This window comes from Felis catus, chromosome B2 (assembly GCF_018350175.1).
Source record: "Felis catus isolate Fca126 chromosome B2, F.catus_Fca126_mat1.0, whole genome shotgun sequence".
NCBI classification, from domain to species: Eukaryota; Metazoa; Chordata; class Mammalia; order Carnivora; family Felidae; genus Felis; species Felis catus.
In genome coordinates, this window is record NC_058372.1 from 139432344 (window position 1) to 139456631 (window position 24288).

The 24288-nt window shown below is 38.6% G+C and overlaps 1 protein-coding gene across 2 annotated transcripts in view; it reads right to left on the reverse strand.

Moving 5' to 3' along the window:
* The window catches only part of TFB1M (transcription factor B1, mitochondrial), a 65877-nt gene extending 43040 nt beyond the window's left edge, over positions 1 to 22837 (reverse strand). The window contains exons 1-4 of one of the 2 annotated variants that reach the window (XM_003986680.5): positions 22595 to 22833; positions 19448 to 19599; positions 4068 to 4176; positions 2584 to 2735 (exon numbers count right to left, since the gene is read on the reverse strand). In XM_003986680.5, the coding sequence (XP_003986729.1) occupies positions 2584 to 2735; positions 4068 to 4176; positions 19448 to 19599; positions 22595 to 22727 (546 nt within the window). In that variant the 5' untranslated portion in view covers positions 22728 to 22833. Of the gene's footprint in view, positions 1 to 2583; positions 2736 to 4067; positions 4177 to 19447; positions 19600 to 22594 lie in introns of both variants that reach the window. The other variant, XM_045058273.1, reaches the window with a different exon arrangement.
* Between the last annotated feature and the right edge of the window lie 1451 nt (positions 22838 to 24288).

Here is a 24288-nt window from a genome sequence, read left to right on the forward strand (position 1 = left end):
GCAGCTTTATAATACTCATTTTTTTTTTCTTCCAGGGTTCTATTTCTCTTGATTTAGCTCAGTGATCTTCTGAGACTCTCAGTAAAGTTCTGTGATTTTTTTTATACAGGCCCCTCTTTTTTTCCTTCGGTTTCCAGAATAAATAATTATCTATTTCCAATAACATTTTTACTTGTCTTTCTAACAGTGATATATTTTGTTTGCTTCAATCCTTCCTGTATTTGATTTTCTATTTATCACTAATTCAACCCCACACTCTCCCCAACTTACCTATTCTTTCAGTATATGCAAACATGATAGGTGTCTTATCAAATTCTTTGTGCTACTCTGAGGTGAACTGAATGTTCTTCTGAGGATTCCACGCTCTGTCTTCTATAACACTGGGCCTTCTGTCTCCTAGATTCATACAATCGTTCTTCTTGGGGTCTCTAATCAGACCAGTGCGATAGAGGCTTTGTCATGATGTCAGAGGTGTTGGTAGAGGTTAGTGAAGAAGTGCTAAGTTCACTGGGGTCATGTATGAAAAACAGGAAAAGTGGCTTCTATTTTCACCATACACAAAAATCAATCCCAAGTGGATTACAGATATAAATGTGGAAAGTAAAACAATAAAAGCTTCTAGAAGATAACACAGAAGAATATCTTCATGATATCAAGATATAAAGAGTTCTTCAATAAGACACAAAAGCACTAACCATAAATTTACAATTAAAAGCATCTGGTCTTTAAAGGATACCGTAAAGACCATAACATGCCAAAGAGGAGAAGAAGAAATTTGTGACACACTTAATAAAAGACTAGTACGAAGACCATGTTTGAACTCCTCCAAATATAGGAGAATAAGACCAAGCAATCCAACAGAAAAATAAGCAAAGGGCAAGTACTTCACAAAAAAGACGCTATCTCAAAGGTCCATAAACATGCAAAATGGTGCTTGGTTTTTTAAAAAAGTTCATTCTGAGAGAGAGAGAGAGAGACAGAGAGAGAGGCAGGGAGAGAGAGACAGAGAGAGAGAGAGAGAGAGAGAGAGACACAACGCATGTGCAAAAGTGAGGGAGGGACAGCAGGAGAGGGAGAGAGAGAGAACCCCAAGCAGGCTTTGCGCTGAGCACACGGCTTGATCTTGACCATGAGATCATGACCTGAGCCAATATCAAGAGTTGGATGCTTAACCGACTGAGACACCCAGGTGACCCTGGCGTTCAATTTGATTAAAAATTTAGCAAAAGACAAAATAAAACCACAAAACACACCATCCAGCTCTGATTAACAAAAAGTACAAGTCTGGCAATATCAAGTACTGGCAAGGATATGAAGCAAAATGAACTCACACACACAGTTGGTGGGAATGTAAACAGGCACGATGACTTCAGAAAGCAAATTAGCATTATTTAGCCAAAGTGAAGATTGGGGGAACTTAAGATCCAGCATGGCCACTTCTGGATATATTCTCTAGGGAAAGCTTGCTTATGTGCTCCAGCTGACATAAATAGAAGAATCTCCATGACAGCTTTGTTCGTAAAAACACTGCAACAGGATTCCAAAACAGGAGAATGGGCAGATAAATTATGACTTAGCCAAAGAGTGGGTAGTGTATAACTACACAAATAAACTACAGCTATGAGCAGCATAAGTGAATGAGGAGAAAAGAAGTACATAGTGCATGAATCCATTTGCGTAAGTTCAAAAATGGAGAAAACTAAAGTATATTAATTATACAGATAAGAATCTATGTGACAAACTAAACAGGGAATAATAAGTTCCAAATTCATGGTACTGATTACTTTGGTGGCAGGTGGAAAATCAGAGACACAATCAGAATGAGGCATACAAGAGGGTGTCAACGATGTTGGGAATTTAACTATTGAGTTGAGTGGGGGGGATTCAGGTGTTCTTTTTATTAAGCCATACAAATCCATCACATACTCTTCTGTATTTGTAAGTCATAATAAAAAATTAAAAAACAAAACACTTATAGTCTGCAGATCCCCTCATTAAACCTCTGCAGCACAAAACCTTCCCTTGCTTATTACCCCGTAGGATTATTTTCTACAGAGTGACCTGGGAACACTCCTGCCATGGGAACGCAGGCATAGCAGGCCCAGCAGAAGTAGGAGATTAAGTGAAAGTCTATGTACTGCATAATCAGACACCAACCTCCTTCCCTTTCTCCAAACCGACTGATTACCGCATTCTTCACCATCTCATGAAGTTCAATGTATCAACTTTAACCGATCACAGGCCAATCCCTATGTATTATTGTATCAGCAGCAGCCCACAGATCACGTCTGTCACTGTTCTATGGCCCTACTGTGTCCCTGTATGTAAGACACGGCCTTCCTGGCTGGCAGCACAGCACTCGTGTTCTCCACGGAGAGCTCACAGCAGTAACACCCGTCATCATCATGACACGCTTAACTTTTGGTTGAGCTGGTGTTGGTGTGTATGTGTAATGGGGCATTAACTTAGAAAACATAGTCTGTCACAAAAATGCAGTATTACTTTGTTTTGGAATTCGAAGAGCCAAAAAAAAAAAAAAAAAAAAACCAAAAAAAAAAAAAAAAAACCACGGTCAGAACTTACCTCTGCCACTTCCTTTTGAAAAGTCAATGTCATCTGGGTTCTGCCATAAACAAAAGGTCCATCTTTACAAGAAACATTTTCAAGCCACTTGATAATCAGTGGAGTTGATACGCTAAAAGGCAGATTTCCAATAATATGTACATTTGGAGGATCTGGTTAGCAGGAGGAAAAAACAACTTGTAACGATTTCATCAAAGTATTCTGAATGCTATTTTGGTTAAGAATAAAAGTCAAACTGGGTACTAACAGCGTCAAACAAAAATACATGAGACGACACGGCTGCCTATTTTTCAGTCCATTTATTCTTCAAAAGCAATGTTTCCTCATCGTCAGCTTTGAATTATTAAGAAAAACATTCTACCTTAATTAGTGTTCAAAGTCCTCAGGTTTCCCGGCTTAGGAAAACTATGAAAGAGACCGGATTTGAGGGAAAAGGTAATTTGATCCGGACGTGAGGAGGTCAAAGTGCCTATGGGGCACCCAGGTGAAGCTGTCAGAGGATCAGATGCCCAGGAAGGGGGTACAGGCTGCATAGACAGATGGAAGTGTCTGCAGCACACAGGTGGTAAGTGTAACCACAGGAGCAGAGAATTCCGGCAAATCTGGAGCACAAGAGCAGGTGCTCAAGAAGAAAGATCTCAGGAACAACATCTAAGAGGTAGCTGGAAAAAGAACCACCCGCGAGGAACAGCTAGAGAAAGTCATACAATGTAAAAGGGAAAACGGAAGGACCCGGCGTCAGGGAGGACACGAGCAGAGAAAACATCCGGAAGAGCAGGTAACACTCGAATGAATGCCTGAGAACCCCGTCAGATAAGGTTTGAGACAGGAATTCAGGAGGTCACTTGACTCCGGTGCGACTGGGGCCGGACCGGAGACCTGAAGGCAGGGTGCTGAGAGGAGAGCCGGAAGGCGGAGGCAGGCAGCGGCCACCTCTCTGAAGGAGCCCGGCGGTGCTGCGGCCACACACACGGAAGCGGTCACGCCAGTAGTCCGTGTTCTCAAGGGCTTTCTAGGCAAGTAACACACCCCATCGATCTCCGGATTCCAAAGAGCTGGTACACAGCGGGGACCCGACTGTCTAAAAAATGAGGACCCTTGGCTGGCCATGGAATGCGAGACGCTGGTAACTGGGTGTGGCTTCGTTTACTAAAACACTTCTTTTTTTTCACCTTTTGGAAAAAGGAACACTTCCTAGTTTATCCCATCATTACATGCTGTCATAAAAATAGCAAGCTTATTTGAGGAGAACGCTAAACATTTGAAAAATAGAAGACAAATAAAATTGAAGAAAAAGTAATTAGATTTATCATTTTGGAAAAGAGTAGAAAAGCAGAAAAAATTATAATGCACACTACGTATTCAATTCTGTTTTTATAATATTTAATATAAATGTGTAATGTTTGTAATGTATAATAGCATTAAATATTTGTACTGTAAATAATTATAAAAGAAAATAAGAAAACCAACCCCAAATCACTTACCATCTTCCCACCGTCTTTTCAGACTTTCTGGAAAAGCCCTTTCTATCTTATATGTCAACACATCACCATGGACAATTCTCAGTTTTCCAGGTGCTGCATCGGAAAGCATCTAGTTTACAAAAAGATCAATAAAATGAGTTCATACTTTGGAGAATAGTGAAACACACACTCTCTCTCTCATTCTCTCTCTCTTTCTCTCTCTACACACACACACACACACACACACACACACACACACCCTGCACCCAACATAAAACTTGATTCTTCATGGTTTAAAAAACAACAACCACCACCCAGATGCAGTCCCCTGAAGCTTAGGAAGTTTAAGAGCAGGAGCGAGTACATGTATCACTAACATCCCTTCTAAAGGAGATTTATAAGGAAGAGGTGACCTTCTTTCCACATCAGGTATCACCTCAAGAGGCTCAGACACCCTTGGCTCCAAGTTAGGGAACTTTTGCCCTGAGCACCCCTTGGTGCTGCTGATTCTCTCTCCTAACCTTCTTCTTGCCTAATTCTGGCCACTGGTAGGAAGGATGAAAGAAACACCATAGAAGCCAGAGAAGAGACCCCGGACCAAGGCACCTACTTCGTAGATTACTCCTGCTTTTGGGTAAATGCCGTGCCTTGCACATGCTTCTTTACGGCATTATGACCTACTATCTCGTAATTGTGCATAGAGAGGTTTCTTCTCCCTGTGATAACATATGCTCCTTAAGGGTAGCACCCGTTTCCCATCTATCTTAATGTCCCCTGCAGCTACAAAGTGCATAGTAGGTGCTTCACATTTTTTGATAAGTGAATAAGCGAACGATCAACTATAAAACGGGAAAACTTCTCCTCCCAGCCTGAGATTTGAGATTCCCAAAATTTGTAAAGTCAAGAAACTTGCGAAAAATTATTTCACTGATAAATCGGGTAGAATTATACAAGTAACACTTCAAAAATACAGCGCTGAAATGCTTAAATGGTAAGAAGCTAAACATTTCAGTTTGGGAATCATCTAGTCTGGTATATTTAGTCATGGTAGTTTAGCAAAAAAAAATTGTGTATCTCCAATACTATTGTACTTATAGATTATTTTAAATTACCAAATTTGCTAAAACTTAATCTGATGAGTTCCAGACAATAAATCATGGAAAACATAGGAACTCCAACATACTATGAATAAAAAAGGAGGTAACTCTCTTTGGGACAGGCTCTTATTGCATAAAAACTATGCATTTAATGACCGCATTTACCATTAATGAAGAATATTAGTTGTTTTCTAGAATTCTGCTTCACATAATTAAAACAAAACAAATTTGCATACCAAAAACAAAGAAGAACTAAAAGCTTATGCTTCATGATCGTATATATAGGAAGTAATAAAGCAATTAGTAATTAAGACTAAAACAAAACAAAACCATGTAAACTTAGATCTTTGGCATTAATATACATGCTCTGATAACCACGTTTGAAATGTTAATTTTTTAACATTTAACTGATACACACTCAGCTGCATACCAGAAAACTGGTGTAACACACGTTAACCTTCCTTTCCTAGGTTTAAAGTTGTTTTGCTAGCCTATTTCTTTAGGATTGCCCTTCAGACTTAAGTCTCAGCCAATGACAAAGCAAATCCTCCCAAGACTACTCTGTAGCTTGATCTTCCCCTTTCAGACTCCCCACTGAGGAAGAAATGAATACTGGTGACCATAGCTTTCTGTGAAAGCCTTAAAGCAATTATGGGGGGGGGGGGGGAACGCCACACAAACTGAAATGATAGTATGAATGATTACAGACAATAGCCACTTAAACACCTAATGATATTCAGCAATGACACACATTTTCTTACCAACCACTAATAGTGAATGATGTTTTCATGACCATGACAGTATTTGGGGGATGGCGGAGAGGTGGGAAAGATCACCAGTACAGCCAGAAGAGCACCCCTGTTTTACACTTTAAAACCCTGACGGTGTTAGCTCGTAATGTGCTCAAAGCACAGCTGACTACAAATGCAGGCACCCGATTATAGTCAAATGAGTATTTTTACAGACACTCGTAAGTTGTTCCATCATTTTTTAGTTTTTAATGCCATATCCTTCCAAAATGAGATTTAAGTCAGTTTAGAGTAAAAGGCATTCATTAGATAAGGCTGTAAAAGAAGAAACAGAAAACCAAACAATGAAAGAAGCAGGTATGTAAATCCTACAGGTGTTAGCTCTGACAATTTATACACTGAATTATAGAATTTTTACTCTCTACTGGAAATAATTATACTAAGTCTCCAGGAGAGAAAATGTTTGTTTTTTTTCTTCCTAGCATTAAGTTTTGTGAGGGGTATATGGAACAAAATAATAGAGAATGCCTTTAACAAAAATGAGAAAACAAATGCAGGAGTATTCGTCATATGGTCACTTAAAAAAATCTCTCGAAGTCAAGGTTTTAGAGATAGCTTTTCTGCAGGGGGCAAGCACCTAAGGTCCACCTAGGTAATTTGTTGGTGATCTTATTTGATGAGGAAATTTTTTTTTAAGTTTATTTATATTTACTTTGAGAGAGACAGAGAGAGAGAGAGAGCACACATTCAGGGGAGGGGCAGAGAGAGTGGGACAGAGGATCCAAAGTGGGCTCGGTCCCGACAGAAGAGACACCGATGCGGGGCTCGAACTCAAGAACCAGAAGATTATGGCCTGAGCTGAAGTCGGATGCTTAACCGACTGAGCCACCTAGGTGCCCCTGATGAGGAAATAATTTATGTGACTTTTGGAACTTATGCACAACTAGAGATTCCTTGAGAACAAAGAACTATATTGAATGGCCATTTGGTATGTTTTATGCCACCTCTCATGGTGGGTGAGGGACTCCTGGCAGCCAGCATTGTAGAGTGAGCTAAAGCATTAATTACACAGCCTGGTGATATTACCTTCTTCCTGACCTGTTACATAGTAGGAACCCAAACACTGTTGAAATAAGTGCTAGGCAAACTGTTAGGAAAACTATATGAGAATGAAGGAATCTATAATACAGAATGATAGGTGAAAAACAATTTTTATTCTTCTGTAGAACACACAGAAAAGACTAATGCTATTATTCAAAAGGAATTTAAGATAATGTTACAATAGATATTTTTTTTTAAGGAAAAAGATGACAGCATGACTTCAAAAAGTCTCCTCGTTTTACTTTTAAACAGGACCAAAACATGCATGGCAGAAACTCATGCACTCAGCCTCATCAAGGATTTAGAGATTTAATAAACTTTATATTCAAACAGTGCTTACTCCTTTCAGCATTAACATTTCTTAAAGAGAAACTTCTACAGTAGCCTATCTTTTTCTTGTCTGATTGCTATGGCTAAGATTTCCAGCATTATGTTGAATAAAAATGGGGACAATGGACATCCTTGTCTTGTTCCAGATCTCAGAGGAAAAGCTGTCAGTTTTTCACAATTTAGTACAGCATTGGCTATGGATTTTTCATAATATGGCCTTTATGATGTTGAGATATGTTCCCTCTAAATCTACTGTGTTGAGTTTTTATCATGAATGGACGTTGTACTTTGTCAAATGCTTTTTCTGCATCTATTGAAATGATCATATGGTTTTTATTCTTTCTATTAATGTGATGTATCACATTGATTGATTATAAATATTGGACTACTCTTGCATTCCTAGAATAAATCCCACTTGATCATGGTGAATGATTTTCTGATGAATAATAATGAAGTAGCAGAAAGAAAAGTTAAGGAAACAATCCCATTTACAACTGTACCAAAAATAACAAAATTCCTAGGAATAAACTTAACCAAAGAAACAAAAGACCCATACTCCAAAAACTATGAAACCCCGATGAAAAACATTAAAGATGACACAAATGGAAAGATACTCCATACTCCTGCATTGGAAGAGACAACATGGTTAAAATGTTCACACTACTTAAAGCAACCTACAGATTCAATGCGCCCCTATCAAAATATGAACATTTTCACAGAACTAGTACATATTACCCTAAAATTTGTATGGAACCAAAAAGACCCCAAATAGCCAAAGCAATCTTGAAAAAGAACAAACCTAGAGGTATCACAACCACAGATATCAAGATATACTGAAAACCTACAGTAACCAAAACAGTACAGTACTGGCAAAAAAAAAAAAAAAAAAAAAAAAAGACACATGGATCAATGGACAGAACTGAGAGCCCAGAAATGAAACCAAGTTTGAAAGGTCAATTAACCTTTGACAAAGGGGCAGGGATACAGTGGGAAAAAAACATGGTCTCCTCAACAAATGTGCTGGGAAAACTGGACAGCTACATGCAAAAGAATAAAACTTGACCACTTTCTTACACCATACACAAAAATAAAATGGATTAAAGACCTAAATGTGAGACCTGAAATCACAAAACTACTAGAAGAAAACACAGGCAGTAATTCTTTTGACATTGGCCATTTAAAAAAAAAAAAAAATTTCCAGATACATCTCCTCAGGCAAGGGAAGCCAAAGCAAAATTAAACTACTGGGACTAACCAAAATAAAAAGTTTTCTCACAGTGAAAGAAACCATCAACAAAACACAAAGGCAACCTACTGAATGGGAGAAGACATTTGCAAATGACAGATCTGATATGGGGTTAATATCCAAAATATATAAAGAACTTCTACAACTCAACACACAAAAAACAATTCTATTGAAAAATGGAAAAATGTCTTTTTCCAAAGACAAGATACAGATGGCCAACAGACACATAAAAAGATGCTCAACATCACTAATCAGAGAAATGCAAATCAAAACCACAATGAGATATCACTTTACACCCATCAGAATGGCTAAAATAAAAACCACAAGAAATAACAAATGATGGCATGGTGGAGAAAAAGGGAACCCTTGTGCACTGTTGGTGGGAATGCAAATTGGCACGGCCACTGTGGAAAACAGTATGGAGGTTTCTCAAAAACTTAAAAATACAATTTCTATATGACCCAGTAATTCCACTACTGGGTATTCACCCCCCAAAAACTAAAACGGTATTTTGAAAAGACATATGCGCCCCTATGTTTTCTGCAGCATTATTTACGATAGCCAAGATATGAAAGCAACCCGTGTCCATGGACAGATGAATGGATAAAGAAGATGTGGTGTGTATATATACGACTGAGTATTATTGAGGCATCAAAAAGAATGAAATCTTGCCATCCACAGCAACACAGATGGACCCAGACGATAGAATGTTAAGTAAAATAAGTCAAAGAAAAACAAATACTGTATGATTTCCCTCATTTCTGGAATTTAAGAAACAAAACAAATAGAAAAGAGGCAAATAGAAAAATTCTTGAATACAGAGAAATAACTAGCGGTTGCCAGAGGGGAGTTGGGTGGGGGAATGGGTGAAACAGACAAGGAGGATTAAGAGTAAACTTATCTTGAGGAGCGTGGAGAAACATAACGAACTGTTGATCATTATACTGTACACTTGAAACTAGCACAACACTGTGTTAATTATACCTCAATAAGAAAAATTTGTGAAAAATAAACAGAAAAAGTTACAGAGGGAACTCTTGCTATACAATATCACAAAATTCTCTTCCTTAAGCCAAGAACAATGAACCCAATTTCACCCTTTTCTTGACTAGGGGTCACTGTTGCCTGTAGAGTAATGGCGTCAGTGGTTATGATCCCTTACTACTGCGCTTTTTTTCAGTTTTATGTTTGCTTTTTATAGCTTTTCTGCCACAGTAATAACTGTCACTTCCTGCTATTGTCAGTGGGTCTGCTTCTAGCATCGATCTACTTCTAGTGTGTAGCGGACTAGGAAGTCACTTTGGTTGTAAGCCACCTTTTACTTATTTGTTGAGTTTTGATTAACTATGGCTGTAGCCATATCTTAAAGATAAATTACATGTGTGAAGTATGTAATCATGCCACGACAGAAGGTCAGGCCATCTTCCCTTTTGTAAAATTTGCTAGAGATGAAAGAATTTAAAATTTTACGGTCTCTGATGAAAAACAGCTCTTTTTGCCAGGATGACTGAACTACAGATCCCTTTATAAGATGGCAGAGAAGGGGAATAATTATAATAGCAACCACTTACTGGCTACTGGCAATATGCTAGGCTCTATATGCCCGTCTCTTTACATAAATTTCTTACCATCCTTGTAATGATCACAAACAATAACTATTATCCTCATGCTGCAGATGAGAAAGCTGAAGCTAAAACAGGTTCACAACAGCAAGCTCAAGATCGAAAGCTACTAAGTGCCTTATCTGAGATCTGACATCAGCCAATTTGTTTCTCAATTCGGTGAACTTTCCATCCTACCTATCAGGTAGAAACAATCACTGTTTACCTATTATAAAACCCAGAGGCAATACTAACAATAATCATGACTTCCTATCTCCAAAGTTCCACAAAATAAACACACAATGATTAAGAAGAATCCTAGAGCTTCTTACTCTGGCTAAGATGGAGAACAGAAGACCAGATAGTCTCTTCTGGCTTAAACAGATAAAAAATAGACGAAACTACAGTTTTGAGACACTGGACAGCAGGAAAGCAGGAAACCCTGCAGATTCAAGAATCTCAAGGACTCTCACACAAAAGAAACACGAAGAAAAGGACACTAAGGTGCACCGTGATGAAACTGTTCAAAACCAGTGAGAAATCTTAAAAGCAACCAGGGAAAAAAGGCAGAGGAGCAAAGATAAGAATGACAACAGATTTCTGGTCAGAAACAATGCAAGTGAGAAGACTGTGGAGCCACGTTTTTAGAGTACTAAAAGAAAACAATTGCCAGTATGTTTTTCAACAACAAAGGCAAAATAAAATACTTCTTCAGACATACAAACACTGAAAGTTCCGCAAAACTTACAAAAAATGCTGAAGAAAGTCTTTCAGGTAGACAGATAATAATACTAAGTGGACATACGGATGAGGAGCACTCAGAACAGTAACCATATGGGTAAATATGTAACAATTCTTCTTATTATAGTTGACCCTTTAACAACAGGGTCTGAACTGCACTGGTCCATGTATATGCGGGTTTCTTACAGTACTATAAATGTATTTTCTCTTATGATTTTCTTAATATGATTAGGATAATAGGAATACGATATGATTTTCTTCTCTCTAGATTATTTTACTGTAATAAACAGAACATAACACAGGTAACATACAAAGAATGTGTTAAGTGATCGTTTATGTTATTGGTAAGGCTTCTGGTTAATAGTAGGTTTTAGTTAAATTTCTGGAGAGTACAAAGTAATACGTGGATTTTCAACTGTGCAGAGGTCAGTGCCCCTAACCCCCACATTGTACAGAAGTCTACTGTATTGAAACCTCTTTAATATAGCATTGAATGTTAGAATAAAAATAACATTGTACTGTGACGTTTACAGCATGGAGAAGCAAAACACAGGACACCAACAGTACAAAGGCCTGACAGGGAGAAACACATTATTCTAAGATTTGTATGCTACACATGAAGTGGTATTTAATTACTTGAAGGTGAACTGGGATATGTTAAAGATGTATACTATATACCTTCAATAAACTACTAAAAATAACAAAACAAAGAGTTATAGATAAAAATTGCAGTAGGCCCAATACTGGCCCCACAAAATGCCCACATCCTAATCCCTGTGACTATGTTACTTTATATGGTAAAAGGACTTTGCAGATGTGATTACAGATCTCAGAATGGGGATATTATCCTAGATCATCTGGGTGGACCCAAAACAATCAATCACAAAAGCCTTTAAAAGAGTGAGTCAGAAGGATCAAAGTCAATGATAGATGTGGAAGTGAGAGGTCCATGAGCTAATGAATGCAGGTGGCCTCCAGAAGCTGGAAAAGGCAAAAAAACAATTCTTCCCTGAAGCCTCCAGAAAAGGAACACGGCCCTACTGACCTTCGTTTCAGACTTCTTATCCCCAGAACTGTAACAGAATAAGTGTGTGTCATTTTAAGCTGTTGTGTGTGTGGGAATTTGTTACAGCAACAACAGAAAACTAGTACACAAACAGATGTGGTCAGATTGGTGAGAAAAAAAGCAAGACCCAATTATATGCTGTCAATAAGAAATCGACTTTAAATATGAAGACATACAGGAAAGGATGAAACTGACATTAATCAAAAGAAAGCTGGCATGGTTATGTTATTATCAAAGTAGATTTTAGAGGAAAGAATATCACCAAGGATCATGATGATCATTTCATAATGATAAAGGAGCCAATTTGTCATGAAGACCTAACAATCCTAAGTGTTTATGCACCTAATAACAGTGTTTCAAAATAGATGAGAGCAAAACTGAGAGAATGGCAAGGACAGACCAACAAATCTGCACTTCAGAGATTTCAATACCCCTCTCTTAACAACAGAACAAGTAGGAAATCGCTAAGAATACAAAAGGCTTGAATAACTCCAACTTGACCTTACTGAAATTTCCATAGCATCCAATAGAAGAATGTATATCCTTTACAGCAGAAGGCATATTCTGCATAAGGAACATTTACCAAGATATATCATGTGTTACACCATTAAACAAGTATAAATTAATTTAAAATGATTTTAAGTCATGCAAAGTAAGTTTTCTTATCACAATGGAATTAAGTTAAAAATCAGTAACAGAAAGAGGTCTGAAAAACAAGCTAAATGATACACTTCTAAATACTCTAAGAAGTCAAATTAAGAAATGAAAAGGGAAACTGGAATTGAAGGTTTATCTGGAAATTCTCAACTTCTTTTAGAAATCTTTCTTTAGGTATAAAATCTCTAAAAAATTTTTTTTAAGTAAATCAGTATTTTGAACAAATGAAAATGAAAACACAACACCTCAAAATTTGTAGGATTCTACTCAGGTTGTATTGAGAGGAAAATTATAGCACTTAACATCTATAAGAAAATAAGAAAGGCTTCAAAGAGAAAACCTCAGCTTCCACCTTAAAAAAATATAGAAAGAACAAATTAAACCTCAAGGAAACAGAAGGAAGAACATAAAGATTTCAGAGCAGAAATCAGTGAAATAGAAAACAGAACACAAGACAGAAAAATCAGTATCAAAAGCTTTTTTGTTGTTGTTGTTTTTTCAGAAGATCAATAAAGTTGACCAATATGTAGGGAGACAAAATACCAATATCCGGAATGAGAGAGACTTTATCACCACAGATTCAATGGATGGTTGGCTTACCATTAGAAAAAAAAAAAAAAGGATCAATATAATTCACATATATATTAACAAACAAAAAACAAAAAAAGCCATATGATTATCTCAATAAACTCAGAAAAAGTATTTTTGCCAATACATTATTTAAAAAATATATATATTAAAAAAACAAACAAACACCACAACCTCTCAGGTAGCTAGAACAGAAAGGACCTTCCTCAGGCTGAAAAAGGAGATCTAGGAAAACCCCACAACTGACATCATACTTGCTGGTGGAAGTCTGAATGCTTTCCCTCAGATCAGGAATGGGCAAGGATGTTTAACTGTACTGGAGATTCTAGCCAAGACAAAAAGAAACAGAAGCAAACAGACTGAAGTGGAGGAGGTAAAATGGTTTTTATTTAGGTGAAATGATAATACATGCAGAAAATCCTAAGAAATCTACAAGATAGCCACTAATAAGTGAGCACAGCAAGGCTGGAGGATACAAAGTCCACTCCCAAAACAAATGATATTTCTACATAGTAGCAACAAACAAATGGAAATTGAAATTAAAAACCAATACCAAGTATAATAGCATCAAAAAACAGGACATAGTTAGGGATAAATTTGACAAAAGATGTGTAAGACTTGAATACGTAGAACTGTAAAACACTGCTGACAGAAATTAAAGAAAATCTAAATAAATGGGAAAATATACCATCTTTAAAGATTAGGAGCCTAGATCATTAAGATGCCAGTTCTCCTAAAAGTGATCTAGAGTTTTAATCAGGCTTAAAACAAAAACAAAAAAAAAACAAAAACAAAAAAACAACAACAAAAAAAAACAACAAAAAAAGAGGAAATTGATGATTTAATGTTAAAACTATATGGAAATGCAAAGAACGTAGAATAGCAAGAAAAGTTTTGGAAAAGGCAAGGTTGGAAGACTCAAATTACCTGCTCTCGAGTCTTACGATAGAACTACAGTAATCAATACAGGTTGGTATCAATGAAAAGAGAGATCTAGAACAATAGAAAAGAGCTGGAAGTCCAGGAACAGACCAGTGTACATAAGACCAGCTGAGTTTCGACAATATTAACAAGCCAATTCAGTAAGAAAAAGATACAATTTTCAACAAACGATGCAAAAAAATGAACTTCTACTCCCACCTCACACTACATACAAAAGGTAACCCAAAATGTATCATAAGCCTACATGAAAAATCTAAAACTTTAAAACATCTAAAAGAAAACATGGAAATTCTTAGTTCTTGTTTTGGCCATTATGTTTAACATAAGATGCAAAAAGCATCAAATTCAAAAGGAAAAACAACTGATAAACTTTACTTTATTAAAACTAAATTTTACTCTTTGAAAGACACTGTTAAATGTCTAAGAAAATGAAAAGGTAAGTCACAGCTGAGGAGAAAGCATTACAAAACACGGAGCTGACAAAGAACTTGTATCTAAACTATATAAAGACCTCTTACAATGCAATAATATGAAGACAAAACAAAAATGCTCAAAATATTTGCACGATTCCCCAAAAAGATATACAGATGGCAAACAAACACACGAAAATATGCCCAAAATTATTGATTAGGAAAATGCAAATAAAAGCTACGTTAAGACACTGTAAGATACGGTTATACACTCGCTTCGATGGTTACAATTAAAAAGACTGACCACACCAAGTGTGAGGAGCATGTGAAGCCACGGGAACTCTCACGCACAGCTGGTGGGAATGATAAATGGTACAGCCACTTTGTAAAAACAGTTTGGTAGTTTCACAAGAAGTTTAACATACACCTGCCATAAGGCTCAGACATCCCACCTCTAGCTCTTTAGTCAAGAGAAATCAAAGTATGTACTCACACAAAGACTTGCATGTGAATGCTGATGATTGCTTTATATGTAATTGCCAAAAAATAAAAACAACTCCAAGTCCACCAACTGGTGAATGGATTTACAAATTTGGTATATCCATACAGTGGAGTACTAACTAGTCAGCAATAAAAAAAAAATTAAACTATTGATAAATACTGCAACATGGATTAATCTCAAAATACTCATGCTCAGTAAAAGACATCAGACAAAAAAAAAAAAAACACACATACTGTATGATTTCATTTATATAACATTCTGAAAAATGGAAATTCCCTATATTGACAAAGCAGATCAGTGGTTGCCCTAAAACAGGGAAAGGGAAGAGGGAGGGCTGGATTATAAAGGAAAATGAGGAATCTTGAAGGTGATGAGTGTTCATTTTCTTGATTGTGGTAATGGTTTCATGAGATTATGTATTTGTCAAAACTCAGTAATCTGTACACTTTTTTTTTTAATTTTTTTAACGTTTATTTATTTTTGAGACAGAGAGAGACAGAGCACGAACGGGGAAGGGGCAGAGAGAGAGGGAGACACAGAATCGGAAGCAGGCTCCAGGCTCTGAGCCATCAGCCCAGAGCCCGATGAGGGGCTCGAACCCACGGACCGCGAGATCGTGACCTGGCTGAAGTCGGACGCTTAACCGACTGCGCCACCCAGGCGCCCCAGTAATCTGTACACTTTTAACAACATGTGCAGTTTACTGAACATTAATAACTCAATAAAGCTGTAAAACAAAGTATTTAGTGCAGTAAACCCTCCATATTGTTATTACTATACAAAATCCTTAAAACAAAAAATGAAGAACCCAGATTATTTACTTCAAGGAGAACATGTTATTTGTGACATTATCTCCAATTCAGAAATGGGGGAAGATTTCAAGTTCTTTGAGGTATTAAAAAAATCTCACTCCCCTCCAAAGCAGAGGCAATTGGCTCAGCCACAGAAATGTAACAATAAATAACTAAAAAATAATAAAGACCTCACCTTCCCCCCCCCCCAAATGCACAATCACAAGAGAATGCTACAATATTAAGAGAAAGAAACCCTGAATGTCCAATGCTGGTTCAAGGAGGTGGGACAAAGCTCCAACATTCCCACAGCACTAGGGATTTACTTTCCAGTGATCCAAAGGAATAACCTTTCTCCTTTACCTCTTTCCAGATTAGCAGTCTCATGATCAATCTTTAATTAATAGAAATGCCCAAGGCACAGGGATAATAATTTGATTACTTATATCGAAAAATACATTGCATGGTTAACTAAGTATGAGGCATTCATTTAATCCTCATTACTATCCTACAAGCAAACTGAGGTCTTGAGACATAGTTACCTGCCCAAAGTCACACACCCAGTAAATGGTAGAGCCTGAAGTCAAACCCACACAATCTGATGCTGCAGTCTGTGTTCTTTAAACACAAAGCTATATTATAGTACTTCCACATATCAGACATGTTTTTTACCTTACAACATGCTGACGGTGAAACCTGTATGTTAGTACTGTGTTAGTAACATACTACTGTATTTAGTAAGATCCTAAGATGCCTCATATATTAAGATATAAGATGCCTTATATAGTGAGATATAAGATGCCTTATAAGATCCTAAGATGATATTATAAGAATTGGATCAAGACACAAATGACATACTTTCAGCTGGAAGACATTTTATAAATTATTACAATTTCTTTAAAAAGTAATTCTATTAGCTCAGAAACCACTAAAATGGAATCCTTTAAATAGATCACACCTTCTGCCTTTATTCATTCTCATGATTAATTTAGTACCTCTAAATGAAAGTGGTTTTACATATTGAAACCTTCTTTACAGGAAAAAGAAATCTATGTGATATTTTAGTACCCAACATTTCTTTTTAAGGCAAATTCTTTTCCTGCATATAAGACACTAAGAATTAATTTTGTTTCTGCTACAGAAACATGTAAGAAGACAAATACACATTTCTTGCAGAGTAATTTACCTTGAAACAAATATTTGTATTCAGAAAAAAAGGTCACAAAACTTCTTAAATAACCAACGCCACACAATTATTCATTCTCGCGATTAAATGATCTCACCGTCGTGAGATGAGCCCTGGGTCCGGCTCTGTGCGGACAGTGCAGCGCCTGCTTCAGATTCTCTCTGCCCCTCCCCCGTTCATGGGCACATGCATGCGCACCCTCTCTCTCAAAATAAATAAAAAATTTTAAAAATGACACATTTAGTTGGCTAATCAGATAGACACATAAAGTCAACCTTTTATTTTCCCATTTAAGACATTACTGAACACCTGCTATACTCCAGGCACTGTTACATGTGGTAGAGATACAGCACGGAAGGGAACACAGAAAAATCTCTATGCTCTTTACATGTACATTGGGGGGGGGGGTAGACAACAAATAAGAACATACAGAAAGCGTATCCGATGATGATCAATCCAACGAGATAAATAAAACAAGGCAGGGGTTAGGAGTGCAGGGGCTGGGGCAGGCATTTGAAAAGAGAAGGGTGTAGTTGTCTTTTAAACAGCCCCTCTTCACACATCTTTTGTTGGGATCAGAGAGGAGAGTATGTAAATTAAGGTGGGGATGAACAGAAATTTGATTCACCCCCTTGCCTTATGAGAAAGAATTGCACATAACAGATGGGAAGACTGAGGGTTAGGAAGTCTCTTCAAGGGCAATAAAGTCAGAAGAGTATTCTTATGTCCAGAAAGGGCTAGATGAAAAAATCTGAGGGGCGCCTGGGTGGCTACCGACTCTTCATTTCAGCTCAGTTCATGAGCTCAGTTTGTGAGCTCAAGCCCCACGTCAGGCTCCACACTGACAGCGCGGACCCTGCTTGGGATTCTCTCCTTCTCTCTGCCCCTCTCCTGCTCATGCTCGCTTGCTCTCTCTCTCTCTCTCTCTCTCTCTCTCTCTGTCAAAATAAATAAATAAAACTTGAAAAAAGAAAAAACCTGAAGGGAATGACATAGTGTGCTTCAGCTTCTTTTTATTATCTCATGATCTCACTAAAAATAAAATATTCCCACTTTCACTTCTAATTGAGATGCAGACAGTTCTTGAAAGAAAGTAATTCAAAGCAAAAAATCAGTATTAAATTCCATATTTGGTCAAGGAATATGCACCATATGACAATCCCAAAATAGTTATAAATCTAAAACCAATTCTGTCAATAGTGTAAAAATTAGATAAAACTAAATTTTATATAACTGTTTAAAGCAAAAACTAGATGTAGCCAAATAAAATCTGATAAATAAAAACTCCTTTAAAAAAAACAAAACAAAACCCATCACATGCACACAAAGCCCTAGATTTTCAAACAAACTTCCTCAAACTGTTCTGGCAGAAATTAAACGTTTTTCAATTGTTGCATACACAAGCATTAGGACGTACCAATTGTAAACCAATTTGTCTCTTGTATGATAGTAATAACGCAGATAACTTTATTTTTCGGTTACACTCAATAAATTGCTGCTTATCTAAGCCAAAGGCTAAGGGCTCTTCTAAACTTTTAGAATTACAGAGGACTCAAAGTTCCTTAAGCCATTAAGTGCCCCCTGTGAAGAATTCCCTTTACAATATCCCTGATACAATGGGTTCCACTGTTTGCTACCACTTAAAAAAATGTAAGTCCCATCTTATTTTAAATCCACATCTGCCTCCCTCAATTCTTACCTATTTGTAGGATTGTTTTTTTCTAGAAATCAAAATAAGCGATCTTCTTCACTGCCACCTTTCACAGGCAGCTCTGAATCCCCTCCCTCAAAGATCCTCTCCTCGGAAACACGCCCAGCTCCTTCAAATATTTCTCATATAACAGCACTTATTGTCTCATTTCATTCAAACCTCATCTTAAATCTACGTGTACAGTGGTACAACTTCACTTCTTCGCCTAAGAAATTCTTAACAAATGCCTAAGCTTGACAATTAGTCTCTCTTAAAAGAAACCTCGGTTTTCTCCATCTTTTGCTTACAGAAAGGATTTTCTGAATCTAAATGAAGTTCTCAGAAGTCATGCCAATAGCGGGGTCATTATTGGCATTAATTATTTTCCTTAGTTTTGAAGGAATGGGCCAGAACATACATGGCTATTAGATTAAAAAAACAGATCACACAAAACTAGGTTAACATTAATACATAAAGCAGGTTTATTCAAATAGTGGTCAACAGACCATGTGGGGATGCTTGTTAGAAATGCAATTCCTAGACTTCTCCAGACCACAGAATCAGAATCTCTGGAAAAGGATCTGGGGATCTGCAGTTTAAGGAGCAACCTACACAATCTTTGGATATCCTGAGGTTAAAGAATCATGGCCTGAAGATTTAAATTGGGTTTTTACCTCCTAGAAAAGGCATTTTAAGTCTCTCACCTGTAATCCAGGAATAAATCGACTATCCTTTTCAACCACCAGAAGTTCAGTAACATTGGCATTGAGAATGGATCTTGTGATTCCCCCTGGCCCAGGGCCCACTTCATAAACATAAGCATTTGTCAGATCGCCAGCTTTCCTTACAATTTTATCTAGGAGAGAAAAAAAAAAGTTTTAATTATCTGGACAAATTTCAATGTATAGAAGTTAACAAAAAAAATAATCTCCACAAATTCTTATCAACCATGACTTAACTAATCCTTTACACCATATTTATCTAGTTATTTAACTCTTAGCCTAAACCAATAAACATGTAGTGGCCATTCAATATTCTACCACATTATAGCTGAATTGTATCAGTCCCTTAGGAAAAATGGGATTATGACAAAACTTCCTAACTTAAATGTAGTTAACACTGTATTTTCTATCCATTCCTCTGCCAAACCAATCAATTCCTAACAACTGACCAGCTAAACCATCTCTCTACACTTGCCAGATACTGAATATTTGAATAAGACCAGTTTCACATTCAGAATTTCTACTGCTCCCAGTTATAAATTCAAAAGCAAAAAGTAATGGCAGTCTCCTTTTTACCTACAGACATATAGCTGGTCAACATGGCCACAGCAACAAGTTCCTAGATCATAGGATTAGCAGAAATTTACAGATTCTTGGTCACTTTTCTGGAAAAAGCTAAACTTATACCTGGAAGTTTTTTAAACTTTGCAAATATGCAAATTGATATGGAAAAGTTAATGTTTTGAATTAATCAGCCTCTTTAAGTAAGCAGACATTAAGAAATCATGAAAAGGATTGTGGCAATCCATCATCACTTCTGGAATAACATACAATGGGCTGGTCTTACTGACGGAGATAATAAAATTCAAGTAACTGGGGCTCCTGGGATAGTGGGAACTTAGCCACTGAAAACACACCAGCACTTCTCTGCAGTGTTCACTGGGATTGTACAGTACCATTTTTGTAGGCTTAAACGCAGTAATAGTCTTTCAACCATCCAAAAATAGTTTGCCTTCTGACTGGCTGGGAGGGAATTAGTACACGTCCCCAACCATTTGTTTTAGGTGGTTTACAAGCTTTCTCCTACGCATCTCAACAATCCTTCCAACACATTAAGAACTACTATCCCAATTTAACTTTTCATTTGTTTCATTTGGGCAAGGTCATTTAGAAAGCAAATGGGAGAGAAGGGACTCCAGCTCAGGTGTAAATTCTAAAGCAATCCTTCCTCCATTACAGACCAATGCCCTTCAGAGGGTACAGGGATGATTATTATCCCTTTCAGAAGGAAAAGGCGTAATGAATTCAATATTCTCATTTTTTAAAATTTTTTTAATGTTTTTTATTTATTTTTGAGACAGAGACAGAGCATGAACGGAGGAGGGGCAGAGAGAGAGGGAGACACAGAATCGGAAGCAGGCTCCAGGCTCCAAGCCATCAGCCCAGAGCCCGACGTGCGGCTCGAATTCACTGACCGCGAGATAGTGATCTGAGCTGAAGTCGGACGCTTAACCGACTGAGCCACCCAGGTGCCCCTATTCTCATTTTTTTTAAATGGAGAACTAAGATGGTAGGCAGGTCAGGGGCTCTGCCCTCAAACTTTTCAGGCACATTCAAATACAAATGAATATCAAAGAGGCACTGTCAGTTCACCAAGCATGCGCTCCCACCAGAGCTTCCCACCGCAGACAGGTACTTTAATCTCTTACTCTGGTTCCCAGAGAAGAGGGAATAGTACCTAGATTCCAGAATTTATCCCCGGGGAGAACAAAGCCTCACATGAGATACTATAAACGAATAATTTTTTTTTATATATTAAAAATATAAGATCAGGGCACCTGGGTGGCTTGGTTGGTTAAGTTTCGTACTCTTGATTTTGGCTCAGGTCATGATCTCATAGTCGTGGGATGGGGAGCCCTGAGTCTGGCTCAGGGCTGAGCACGGAGCCTGCTTGGGCTTCTCTCTCTCCCTCTTCCCTGCTCATGCTCTCTCAAACATTTAAAAACATACATACAAAGATCTCTATTTTCAGCCTTGAGAATGGTGCTTTATGTCTATCATATGTGACTAACAACTGGCAATGCTGGCTCTGGTCATTTCTAGGACTAAAGAATTTTAGAAGCAGATAACCCTTTAACGCTCTGGAAGGAGGGGCCCTCCTCCAATTAACATAGGAGAACCTGAAGCTTAGTTTCTACTGGCAGAATAAAGACTTCACATCCCATTATTATGCTTTGTAAACTCCACTTCCTTTCATTGAAAATGAACTTCTTGGGTATGATTCCTTGATCTTTTTAGCTCCTAAAGGGGGCCAAATGGAGTATCAGTATCTCAAATACTCTACTGCAACAGTGAATTAGTGGACACATTTGTAAGACAGGTTAGTCTTGCAACCTCACCTTCTAGAAGTATCACTAAGACACAGGAGCGGTGGTTAAACGCATGCATACGTTTGTCACCAGACTCTGCACTTCAAACTAGTTCATTCGATGGCACGTGAATTTTACCTCACAGAAAGCGACTTAAAAATCAGGGACGGGAACAATGTAAACCTACTAAAAAACGTAAGCCCCTTGCGGAAAGACGTTGCCTTGTTCACTCCCAAACTGCACCTCCAGCACTAGCACAAAGTCGTCTGTTTGACGTGTATTTTACTGAATATTTGCGCCCCGCGGGTTTTGCATTCAACAAGTAAGCGTTTAAGTAAGTAATCCCATGAGCGACCCACTTTCCGACGTGTTCTCGAAGAACTCCCCGCACTAATTGAAATTCTAACTTCGGACTGCATGAAAATCAAACCTAGTGTTAATGCAGCAAGACTCGCATTTCCACAACCGCCTAACACGATACGCGACCCCTGCCTCCCCCAGGGTTTGCTCGGCGTCTGTACCACCTGCTTCCCCTGGCCCACGGCAAAACCCCGAACACGCCATTCCGCGAGCAAACAACGCATTCCACGCGTCTCCTGGGCGGGGCTCCGGGGTTCTTTAGCGGTAGAAGGACCTGACCTAAGGCCCGCTGCACACTGCCTGACCCCAGATACCCGCCCCGCAGGATCCGCGCGCAGACCCCCGGCCCGTGTCCCCAGGGATGCGGGGAAGACAGCCGGAGCACTGAGAAGACAGCCACCTGTCAGCCTCAAGTCCAGGAGAAAATTCTGGGATAGCTGCTTCACCGCTTGCAGCCTGAACAACTTAATGATTTCTCGAATCGTGGGCAACGGCGGAAGGCGGAAAGTGCTCAGGGTCCCAGAAGCAGCCATAAGGCCCCGCGAAACCACCCAAGCCACTTGGCTAGTGTTTTCACGCTATTCTTAAATCGTCGGGGAGGGGAGAGGGAGGTGGCGGGAGTCTGGGAGCGTTAAGGCCCGCCTCCGAGCCCGCCTCCCAGCCCACCTCATTGGTCGGATGTGCCTCGCCGGAAGCGAAGAGGGCAGACAGGAAATCCGGGTGCACCCAGAGCTCCAGCTCCGCGTCTAGCTAAGCGCGGTGCAGGCTGGGTGTGCGCTGCTTTTCCCTCGGCGGGCGGGGCCTCTCCCGGGTGGGAGGTGGCCAGAGCGGACCGCGGAGGCGGGGCGAGGCGGGGCCTGGACTGGAAAGCGCAGGCGCGGATATGAGGATGGGTGGAGCCCCGCACACGCCGTGGTGGATTCTGGAGGGTGTACGTGCCTACTTTCCCCTCTGTGGGTAATAGTGGGAAAGCCAGTGATTAGAGGCAAAGCTATTGGGGGCTAACAATTCTCTTTCATGGTGGGTGATTTTAGAACCTTAGCACTGCAGGTGCCGGATGGCAGGTTTCTAACTTCTCTCAGCCTTAGTTTTTTCATCTGTGAAATGGATGTATCTGCCTTAAAATTGCAAGCACTAAATGAGAAAGTTGACTCCCTGTGTGCAGATTCAGAACATAGTGCAATGCATGGCATATGGTAAGCCCGCAATCCATGGTGGTCGTTACTACTGTAATGATGTAGCAGATGAAGGCGACCCAGAAGGTTAAAGGTTTTGAACACAGTAAAAAAGTGAGAAGGCTAGAAGTAGAATCCAATTCTTCTGACCCTTCTAAACATATTCTGTCAAGGAGAAAAGCCGCCTTGTTGAGAGTTTAGGAAGTCATGTATATTGAATATCGGTTTTTGAGCCTTTCACTAACAGTCTTACATTACTAGTCTCAGGTCAGAGAGGAGGAAACAAAAACTTAGGTGGTATGAATTAATTGATATTCACAAAGCTAGAAAATTGTGGAACCCAGATCCAGTCTAAGTTTCTGGACAAGTATGGTGGCGGTTCTTTCCAGTCCTCTGCCTTTGCATTGACTACCAGTTGCCACTCCTTGTTTACTTTCCCAGAGCTTTCTTATTGCCCCTCCATGCTCCAAGTTTTGCAGTCTCTTGCATAACCGGAAAGGTAAGGATGAAAAGGAAGGGAAATAAACGTGACAATACTAATAATAGCTAACATTCCCTGAGGTTTTCCAAAAATACCACGCTTCACAGCTGGGTGCTTTACAACTATTATCCCATTAATTGTTACAAAAGATAAAGGCTTAGAGAGGTTCAGCAATTTTTTTTCCTAGGCTGCATAGCTAATAAGTAGTGGAATCAGGATTTGAATCCACAAGTCTGTGTCCAGAGCCTGCTTTTTAAGCAGTGTAGTCAAGGTAGAGAGATCATTTGACTTGCCTTGAATGGTTACATGTAAGTACAAAGACTCAAATCTGAGTTTTGTCTTTCTATTATAACAGAAAAAACAACAAAGCAAAGAAAGACTGAAATCTCTCTGCTAGATCAGAGAATTTAGCTTTTCTGACCCTGGTTTTGCAAACTG